This window comes from Patagioenas fasciata, chromosome 1 (assembly GCF_037038585.1).
Source record: "Patagioenas fasciata isolate bPatFas1 chromosome 1, bPatFas1.hap1, whole genome shotgun sequence".
In the NCBI taxonomy this organism is placed as follows: domain Eukaryota; kingdom Metazoa; phylum Chordata; class Aves; order Columbiformes; family Columbidae; genus Patagioenas; species Patagioenas fasciata.
In genome coordinates, this window is record NC_092520.1 from 92,765,818 (window position 1) to 92,776,695 (window position 10,878).

Sequence of the window (10,878 nt, forward strand, 5' to 3'; positions counted from 1 at the left end):
AACCGAGGGCTAACACTTAGGTCTTGTGCAATAATTAACTGCGATTGAAACTCTTGAATCATTACATACTTGCACGACATAGACCCTGTGGGCTGCTGAATCTTTATGCAAGGGTGGGTGTTGCTACCAGAATCAACCCCTATCCACGAGAAGGAAAACCAAAAGTAGCCAGCAAGACTGGTCTGTGGTACCTGCTAGGAATTAGGGACAGCCTAATTCCCTGCAAAGTCTGCATTTTTGCACATAAGTGGTTTTCAGAAAAAAAAAAAAAAAGAGAATCTTTTTTCTAAATTTTTTTCTCAAAGTGGTGTAAGATTCTGAAAGAATAGGTAATCCACATCATTTTTCAATTTATGAAAAGATAATTCTATGCTGAACAAAAATGCAAATGAAATGTTTCATCTGCTTTTTCTTGAAGAAACTGGTCTTGTGCCTTAATTATACTTGGCTGTTAATGCTTGTAGCTTGTATTTGATCCAATTTGGTTTAAATTACATGGACTACAGCAAGCATTCACACTGGCAAAGCCAACATTTGTTTTTTTTGCTGGGTGAAGCTGATGAGTCCATGATACTTCCACTGTGTCTCCCCCGCTCTCCTTGACCTTACGGAGACTACAACAAGGTGCTGGTGGCCAGACACTTTTGCAGTACCAGGGCCACCACAGACGCATCAGCTTCACCATCAGTCCATGGTTATTCAGTCTGATCAAGGTCAGTGCCTGAGGCTTTGCAGATGGGCAAGCAGCCAGCCTGGTTCATACCAGGTATCCGTTGAGTGGTCCCTGTGCAAAGTGCAGTCCTTTCTCCCATTTTGCTAGGAAGACTTAGCCTCGGGAATCTGCGTGTTTGGCTGCTCCACAGCCAGTTGGTTTTCGAAGACACAGCACAGCTTGTAATTTTCTATGAGCTTGGCTTGAAAATACTCCCTGTCCTTCTTGTGCCAAATGTCTGTGGCAATGTAGGTGTTGTAGTGGTCACAGGAGTCCTCCAGCCTCCTGATGCGGATGTTGGTCAGCATGACTCCCACTGCAAAGAAGCCAAAGAGGCCGACCATCATCAGCAGGTAGATGATTTCCAACTTGCTGCTGGTACTTCCAACCTGGGAAGGTGCCGAGCTATTTGTCTGCTCCAGATAGTCTTGAAGCAGCTTGGAGAGAAGTGAATTCAGAGTTGTGTGATTAGACAGCACCAACATCTCGTTTTTCTGTCCTTCACACTTCTTTCTGCCTCAGTTATAGTTTAGCTAGAAAAGAATAAAAAGAAGGAGCATGCCATCAGATAAAGATGCAATTCCCTTTGTCTCTCTTTACTGGCTCCCCTCCTCAGTGAGAAAGCTCTCTCGGGGCCAGCACAGAGGCAGGGTGGCTGGACGGACCTGGAGGGGCCTCTTCACCTCTTGTTTCCAAGCCAGGCTAGCTAGGCTGAGTCCATCCCCATGAACACTTGCCTTGCAAAACTGCCTCAGTCTTCACAGTCTGTTGCTGTGTGCAGCTGCCCCGGTTGCTGGACACTCACTCAGCTACCCCACCCAGGCCTCCTGTGCCACTGTCTAAAGCCTATGACTCCTCCATTGAGCCCCCACAGGCATGAGGAGTGTCTCACTCCCACTCTGCAGCAACTGCTTCTGCCATTGAAGACTGTGATCATGGCTTCTCTCCATCCTCTCTCCTTTATTTTCAGCTTAAGGACTGAATTTGGAAATAAAATTTTGCACCTAATCTTCAGTGAGTAGAAATCACTCAGAGCAGCAAACTCCTCCTGTCTGCCCCTGCTGAGAAGTCTTGCCTTTCTTCTTCAGCTCTCAGAATGATATCCACCATGCAAAACTGTGTAACCAAACCTCTGGCAGAAATGTACCCCACACTAATTTAATGCAACTTCCCAATGGGCATTTGCCCAGAGAATGGACACAGAGGGAGTCTATAATAACTGCTTACCCAGCAGCGGAAAGGAAAAACATCTCCCTTCATCCTCCCTCCTACAGGCTAGTGGTCCTTTCTTGGGTAGTTCATTACTTGCCCTTCCAAACTAAATTGCTATGCAACCAGTGTTTTATTGTCTGGTTAGGAGGACTGCCACCTGCATCACTACAGGTCAGGAACAGGGGAGGAGATGGTAACATCAATAAACACCTAGATGTCCAAAGCCTCCTAGACATGGAACTCTGCATTGACAGTCTTACACAAGAAGCTGAAGGCTCCTTTTCACTTTTCCAATGTCAACTGTAAATCAGTTAATAAGAACAAGCCTATCAGCACTGCAGTCCCAGAGCCTCAGCAGCCAGGTAACATGACTGACAATATCATTACAGTGCCTAATTTAAATGTCTCTAGAAAATTAAGACAACAGTCGCCCTCTGGTTTTGATCTTAGCATGTCTGAATGAGGTACTGTTATTCAAGGTGACTTCTGTGACAGCAATCTTGTAATCACATAAGATGACTGTCAGTGCTTTCTACAGCTTTAAATCTATGAGAGCAGACCAGCGCGTTAGCAACAGCTTCTCCAGCATACTTCTTTTTAATTTTTTCTTTTTTTATAAACAGGTACTATATTATAGTCATTTATAATACATCAAGAAGGAAATGAATGCTTGGGAACACAAAGCCACCAAAAGGTCTAGGCAGCAATTACACCCCTCCACGCCAGTGACATTAATGATGCATAGGTGTTGCACAGGACCTCTGCATGGGAGGAAGTTCAGCTGTGCACACAGCCTTTGGCTGCTGGTAATGACACTGCAGTAGACAAGATGTATCTGGAGGCTTCTTTGAACTGTCTGCATCTTGTTATGGCATAAATGCTGTGAAAGTAGATGCTGAGGCAGAGGAAGCGAGAAGAGGACACTGATCATATGACCTGACCACCTCTTGTATGAAGAACAGTTATTTACCTGGTATGTTCTGTGCTAGTGTGTGCTGTTGGCAGCTAAATTAAGTACAGTTAATGGAGACAATCAAATATAATCACAAATTAATTTCTAATGCAACTGCATGTGCTGATTTTTAGTCTGAAGCCTTTTGCTAGACCTCTCAGCTATGCAGTCACAGATTTGGGGCCAGGTCAAAGTCAGATACTCAGGCCAGGATGATAAATTCTGTGGAGAGGGCCCTGTTCTCCTCACCATACAACCCTGGGGGACACAAGTGGCACCAGCCAACACCAGATAAGTCAGACTCCTTCTCCTGGCAAGTAGGAAACCACCAAGAGCCCAGGTCAGGCTCCTGTGGGCTTGGAGTCACCCTGCTCCAAGCCCACGGTTCCTGCCATGAGGTGCCTGACCAGCAGGAAAAATCAGCACACACGAAAGTATGCCTTGGTATTTTGGCTTTAAGTGAAGCCAAGCCTGGGGGTGGCAGAGGGAGACAAAAATCCCCTGTACAAAACAATATTCTCGTCCAATTTATTTCTTCAGTTACATGAGTCAAAGCTACAGGAAATAACGTCTTGGCAGCTTGAGCTTAATAGTTAAAGTCTATTCACATTCCACAGCTGTTCTCAGATCCTTTAAAAAGGAAAGGAAGAGAAAAAGAAATTTAAACCTTTATCTGAGATTACTTCTCCTAAGCATGTAGAACGTGTCAACGCTGTAAAATGTAAAACTGCTAACAAATCATTGCCAATAACTTTAAGACAACACAAAGAAGAATTTCACTGGATTTTCAACTTTTTCTGGAATGATGTGCAATCATTTATTGTAATAATTATCAGCAGCACTGAAGACACTTCAGTTGCTGATGAATTGGTGTATTGAGGCTGGGTATCCTCAGCTGCCTCCCTATATTCTTTTGGGAAGTTTCTGAGGATTGCAAGGTGTCACTTGCACACTGGCTGGGCTGGAAGCTAGCAGGGAGCAGCCCTGTCTCCATAACCACAACAGATGGCAATAACAGGAGAGGTTAAGGAGGGGAAGGGGCATGCTAGTGTTCCACAGAAAATCTCCTCCTGAAATCCCAGCAAACCTAAAGGCCTCATCCACCACTACACAAGCCCTGTACAACTCCACTGAAATTCATATTGGGACCAGTTTAGAGCTGGAGTACACAGGACTGGGAAGAGCCACCTTTGTCACTGGCCTCCTCCATGACATTGGGTCACATCTCACTGTCCCAAAAGCTGTCTGTTTTGACCATAACCAGGGTGGCTTTCTGCTCCCTGCCACTCTCCCAAGACCACCACTGACAGGCTGCAAATCACAACCATTTCCCCAGTCCCATCATGGAGCTCCCCTGAGGAGCTCTGGGTGAAATCATGTCCAGCCCAAAAATCAGGATCCTGGTTTACTCAGGTTGCAACTTGATAAGCCGAGACCTCACCTGGCGTGGTGTTCCTCATCCCACACCATTCCACAGTAGGTTTCAGTGCATGCTGGGGGATCACCCCTCCTTATTGCTCTTGTGGGGGAAAGCACTGAGCAGTGAGCTGCCTGTGTTAAAAATAACCTGGGGCAAAATTCAGCAGTTCATCAACAGTTCACTGGCCAGTGATTCAGGGGTACTTCCTTAAGGCCTGGGTCATATCCTGGTCCCAGGTACACTGCTGCTTCCCCATGCATTACACTAAATACAGGTGGCACATCTCCAAAGCAAAAGTGACGGGCTCAGTGCAGGTTGCTTCCCAACACGTAGGTTTCCTGGCAGTGCAGGTGTTACTGCTTGCATTGCCCAAGCTCATCTTCCATTAGATGTCAACAGTGACCTGAACTGCTGCCCTGTTGGCCATGGTTTGTGGTACTGAGCTGCACCACTGGAGTTGGCCCTTGCTCACTTGGCCTTATCCCTTTCCTCTCTGCCACCTGCGACTTGCACTTTTCATGCCATGGATTTCTTGTGGGAGGTGGAGAGAGACCTCCTTTGAGTGATGTCTTCATGGACAGGGTGGGTTTAGGATGACAGCCACAGGCTGTTAGGATCACATACCACAGGCAGGTTTCCAGCATTGGGGGATGGCCGAAAGCAGCACTCTAGGTGACAGATTTACACGATAAATGTCTCTGTGTGGCCAGATGGGTATGGCTTACAGTTTATACAGTCAGTGGAAGGAGGAAAAGCATCTGTAGGCAGCTTAACCACCCCTTCTAAAGCATTTTATAATATTGCTTATAAATGAACAGGTTGTCAGCAGATGTAAAACCATGCATTCAATCTAACTTCAGTGAAGTTCCAAGGATCCTAGACAGTGTTTGCTTTCTCCATCTGCTGGCCTATATTGCTTGGGATGCTTTTAACCTGGACATTGCTCTATGCAAAAGTTTCACCAGGGATGTACTTACACAGGTGAGCTGTTCCTTGCAATGGTGACACTCTGCTGGTGGAGAAAGAAAACAACTCAAATCCACCACCCCCTTCCCCTATACACCCCAAAGCACCCCATGCAGAGAAAATTGAGTCCTGCTCCACTTATTTCCAAGCACACCAGAGTCTGTTCACACTGCTCAACCCCTCAACACCTTCCACCATCCCTATAGGAGTACCTGTTGCTCCTCCAGATCTCTGTGGCTTGGGCAAGAGTCATGAGGCACAGCTCCTGGAAGGGAATGGAGACCCGCTAGACAGGGAAAGCTGCTTTCTTGAAGGAAAAGTGAAAAATTAACCTCTGGCGGCCACTTTGCTCCTGGTGGTAACTTCCCTCAAGGGTAGAAGGAAAACTGGTCCAGGACCAACCCTGAGAGCTGCTTCCTGAAGGAGAGGGCTGAGAGGCCTCTGGCAAAGGGCATCTGCCAAGACTGCGTCTGTCAAGATTGCCTTATAACAATTAACAGAAGAAATTAAAGAATGCTTTAAGCCATCAGGGTCCTTTAGTTTAAGAAGGCTGCACATGATGGAAGGTTGTGATGACCAAGCTCAGGGAAGACACAGTTTCTCCTGGAAGCATGACACACTGTGGGACTGGAGGGTGTAGACACATGGACAAGCGTGGACAGGCTCTACATGCATCATGTCTATCTGCCACTTTAGAAACTCTTCCTGAACATGACTGAGGCCATGTCTCTGCAGTATGACCATGTGTGGCAGAATGCAAACTCCCCTCTCTCCCCCCCACCTCCTTCAGTATGGAGGGAGTAGGCACATCTCCCTCTCTCTGCTACTTGAGGCTAACAGCTTCTTTTGTTTGGCCCAGAGCACCCTGGCCAGGGCCATTAGGAGAAGGGATTGCCGAGGTGCCAGTGAGCCGCTGGGCACCTGTGACCAGTGTGGGGGATGTTTGGAGGCTTCAGAGGCGCCCCACACACGGTGTGGGGGTGCAGAGAAGCTTCTAGAATGCCTACAGTCAGGTCTGATCAGCCAGTATAAAAACGGGACTCTCGTCGAGACTGGGCCCATTGTCGCCGGTCTCTCGGAGCTGCGAGCTGAAGATGCTGCCGCCGAGACACCCCCTCCCCAGGATGGAGACCCCGCTTGCCTTGCCGCCACGGGCGTGAGTAAAACCGCTCGCAGGATTGCGAGTATATTTATCCTTTCCGTGCACATATGCACGTGTAACTTCCCGTGCTTAATACAAGCACGGGTAAAATTATTTCCTCACACAATCGCGAGTGTAACTTTATTCCGTGCACATTTGCACGCGTACTTTAAATTATTTCCTCGCACAATTGCGAGTGTATTATAAATTTATCCTCGCACAATCGCGAGTGTATTTTCCTCCCGTGCTTCCACATAAGCACGTGTAGTATTCTGTGCACATTTGCACGTGTAAGTAAATTAAGCCTCGCAGAATTGCGAGTGTATTATAAATTTACCCTCGCAGAATCGCGAGCGTACGCTTTACCTGTATCTCTTTAAGAATAATCCCGCACCGTGTTCAGGCAAGTGTGTACTCCTCTGGGACTCGGGAGTGGTTCCGGCATTGTTTTGGGTGAAGCCACGTGCACGCACTCTGTGGACTGCCTGTTGTACTAGTTGCTGCCCCTTAATAATTTTCCTCAACTGATACCCGAACCTATATTTAAGTCACTTTTGGAGTGCTAAAACCCTGTTTCTCACTGGTTTAATAAAAGTTGTTTTGGACCCTGTTGTCCCTTAAATTAGCCTCGGGGTGCCTCCGTGACACCATGCGATGACAGACCTACTCTCATATCTTGATCTTTTGGTGAGACAGGTACAACTGCCCTGATAAAGACCAGAGCTTCTAACATAGCAGCTGCTGGCTCTTTCGTGCCCTTCTTTTTGCACCTCTTGAATCTCACCATGGCTGTTGTCACGTATGCACTTTGGTTGGGTGTTGACCATCACATACCCCCTGGGGTACAGTGACCCCAGTCATGTTACACCCCTCAGGCAGTAGAGCAAGAGAGGTGGGACGCCTCAATCAACAGACCAACCAGTGGGGCACCTTGACCCAGAGAAGCTTCTGAAACATGATCGTATTTAACCACAGCTCAGATTCGAACGGGTTATAAGTAGGGCCCCTGCCGAAAACCCCTTTTGAGTTGGTTTCCTCAGAGCAGTGAGTCTATGACCAGAACCTCTCCCCTCAGCTGGGATGCCATCTAAGGAGACTTCCCAGGATTGAGTGTCCTCATCCTCCCCGATGATGAATTATTATTTCTTCTGGATATAACCTTAATTGAGCCCTTGCCCTCCACCTCTGCCTGTCCTGGATGTATGATTATATCTTCTAGGTACTCTTGAGGGAGTTTGACCTTTTTTGACTGTGTGCATTCTTGTGTGTCACCATGTAGTAATAGTACCTCGACTGGTGCCATGAACTTGTAGTGTGTTGAGTGTTCTCAGATTGTTGACTAATTTTGGATTTTCCTGTTTTCACTCATTTCTGTTGCTTGGTTTTGGTGTTGCCATGAAATAAAGTTTGTTTGAGCTTATCGTTTCTTTGAACTGATTTCAGTTTACCTCCATGACACTTGGACGTCCAAGTGCTTACAGCTATGGTGTGCTGGAGATATGAAATGCAAATGCATGATCCTGCCTACATGATGTGGAGTCTGACCCCAGTTAAGTCTGCAGAGAGGTAAAGCTGAGCTGCTGAAGAGCACAGTGTACCTGGCTGGGTGCTGGGGCACTCACACCCATCACTGCTGGGGTGGTAGGACTGTGACAGGGATACCACTGCAGAGCTGTAAATTGACATTTGAGCTCATGCAGGAACACGAGATGGACTTGATGATCCTTGTGGGTCCCTTCCAACTCAGGACGTTCTATGATTCTACGAAATAGAGCAATTTCCAGCTGCAGAGCATCTGGTATTTAATTTAACTTCTGTCTACATTATAAATGTCAGAACTGCCATACACCTGGGTGGTTCCCAACAAAGGCAAAGCAGAATGGGTCTGTCTGCTCAGAGGTAGGCTGGAGGCTGCTCCATGAACCTAGATGCCCCTGTCAGTGGAGTGCACCCCACCCAGCCAGAGCTGCCAGCTCCAGCACAGTCCGTTCTGCCCCTCTCTGTGTTGGGCTCATTCCCAACAACCGAGCTTCAGTGAAGCACACGCTGTGACATGTTGTTGGTACCCAGTTGACTGCTGGGGTTTGAAAAGAAAAGAGGTAATTTTCTGCCATGTAATGTACCCAGAGCACGTGATAACTCGGCTTTGGAGCTCAATGGGAATTTTGTCCTGGAGCATTAGGTAAGCAAACTGATTTGCTTTGGCTAGCTGTACTTTTCTTCCCTGCTGAGGCTGAAATGTGGTATTTATCATGTAGACAGAGGTGGATGTTAAATGACAGAATCTCCTCTCCTATTACAATTTTCTCAGCTCTCACAAATCAAAAGACCTATATTCTAATTTCTTCTAAGCAAACACCTCCAACAATCTCCCTCTCATATTGCTGCCAAAAACATCAGTAACCACACACCAGAAACTGACAGAGTCTAGAGGAATACATACCTTTAAAAAAATACAGTGCTTTAGCAACTTCTCATGAACTGATGACACACAAAAAAAGCCTGTGCTATGCTAGTAGCAAAAGATAGCACAGCACATTGCCCACATCCCCACATTTTCTATCAATGACGTGCTTCTCCACCACCATAAAGCAATGGATCTACTGACCTCCCTGGCTCATTTTGCTGAGTGTTCATTACAGAGATGAGTAGGTCAGACAACTTTCTGGAAGCCATTGCACAAAATAGACTCAGTTCCTCCCTCCAGTTCCTGGAAATTTTACAACAGTGCAGCATCCAGGACGCTGCGAACCTATCAGAAATAGCACGACGGCACAGCCCAGAAGCAAGCAGGGCTGTACAGATAGACTTGCAGTTTTACACAAGATGCACACACCTTCCGCACTCTCCACCTTTCTTTAGCAAATCTGTAGGCTCTCCCAACCAGTCCTAGGGCCATCCATCCATACCCACTTGAGCAACACTTCAGGTCCTTGTGCCGCTTTAAAAAGCAACACTCATGCACTGGGGTACACTAATTTCTTCCCAAAAGCATCAGTTTTATCTGATTGTAAGCTAGATATTTAGCTCTCTTACAAACGCTGTGTATGTATCATACGGTTTTGAAGTGGAAGACCCAGTAACCCTCCCAAACCATATGCAACCAAGTTTATCCTCCCAGATGCAGCTGCCTTGGGCTCACACCCAACCCAAAAGAGCAAGCAAACACTGGTGCGGCTGTAACAGCAAACAAAACCTGGCAAGCAGAGCCCCGGCTTCTTCTTCTCCATCAATTCAGCTCTGCGTCTCAGCAGCTCCGTGGCTCTCGTAGCCTCCCAGTTCTCCGCCACCCCCTGCTCTCATCCCCAGCACCTCTGCGCAGAGTGTTGGTACCAACCTGTCAGCAAAGCACAGCTGGGTGCAGGACTCCAGCCCCTCCTGGGGAAAGAGAATTAGGAAGATGTGAGCCCTTGGAAAATCCCCGGGGTTAAATACCCCAGGGGTGTGAGCGGGCAGAGGCTGGTTCCTGCAGGGACAGCAGCCTGGCTGTCACTGTACCCTGTCCCCAGGATCAGTGCAAAAGGTAAGAGGCAAACAGGAAAACACCCAGACTCGCCAGGCTGGGGGAGGGCAGGAGCCTGTGGCGTGGGTGCCGTTGGCCGGCCTCCCACTGTGGCTGCAGGTGCTGGCTCCATCCCTGGGTGCAGGGTGGGAGGTGCTGAGGGGGCACTGTGGCAGCTCCTGTGCCGACACATGTGGGTGACACAGGTCCTGGCACCGCAGGGGGCAGGCAGGGCAGCATGAGGGGAGCAGGAAGAGGATGCTGGGGTGTTGGGGCATCACCAGTGCTGCTGCTCTGAGCCCAGGTGAGCTGTGCTTGCACCCTGACACTTGCCTTCTCGCTGACCTGCACACTCGCACAAACACATCGTGCCCCACCTGTCCTTGGTCTAGACCAGAGACCAAAGCTGTACAAGTAAGTGCATGTGGAGGTACTTTTAGAAACAACGATAGTGTCAGCAAAATCCCCTGGGATTAGAAGCTGTGATGATGTAAGTTGAGGTCCATGTTCCAGTGACATTGCAGTCTTTGGGGTGTGAGGAGGAAGGGGGTTGACATTTCAAGGGCTGCCCCTCGAACACAACACAAACAGCTCACTGCAGGGGGCACTGGCTAACTCCTATCCATCACCTTAAAAGAAAAAAAGAAAGAAGAGGAGGGAGAAGAGGAGGAGAGGAGAGGATCAAACGAAACAAAACCAAAACAAAAATACCAAACCAAAACAAAACCCAACAACACCAAAATCAAACCAAAATAAAAAGAGAACCAACTAAGCCTAGAAACCTATTTTCCCTTTGAGAACAAAGTGTCTGTAGTCACAAGTTAGCCAAAGGGAAGCTTCATTAATGCCCACCTGGAACCTATAAAATGAGTTTATTAGCATTGCAAGGCAGCTGCATTTAAACTCATTCAGAGGATGCCAGTGTTGTGGGACAACGTGCCCTCAGCCTCACTGGGGCTTTGGCAGATCCACA

General features: G+C 47.7%; 1 protein-coding gene across 1 annotated transcript; it reads right to left on the reverse strand.

Annotated features, from left to right (window-relative positions):
- Positions 1–338: 338 nt before the first annotated feature.
- Positions 339–1,229, reverse strand: KCNE1 (potassium voltage-gated channel subfamily E regulatory subunit 1). Its single transcript, XM_065860342.2, has one exon. It carries the CDS (start codon positions 1,195–1,197, stop codon positions 817–819), a length of 381 nt encoding a protein of 126 aa, XP_065716414.1. The 5' UTR covers positions 1,198–1,229; the 3' UTR covers positions 339–816.
- Between the last annotated feature and the right edge of the window lie 9,649 nt (positions 1,230–10,878).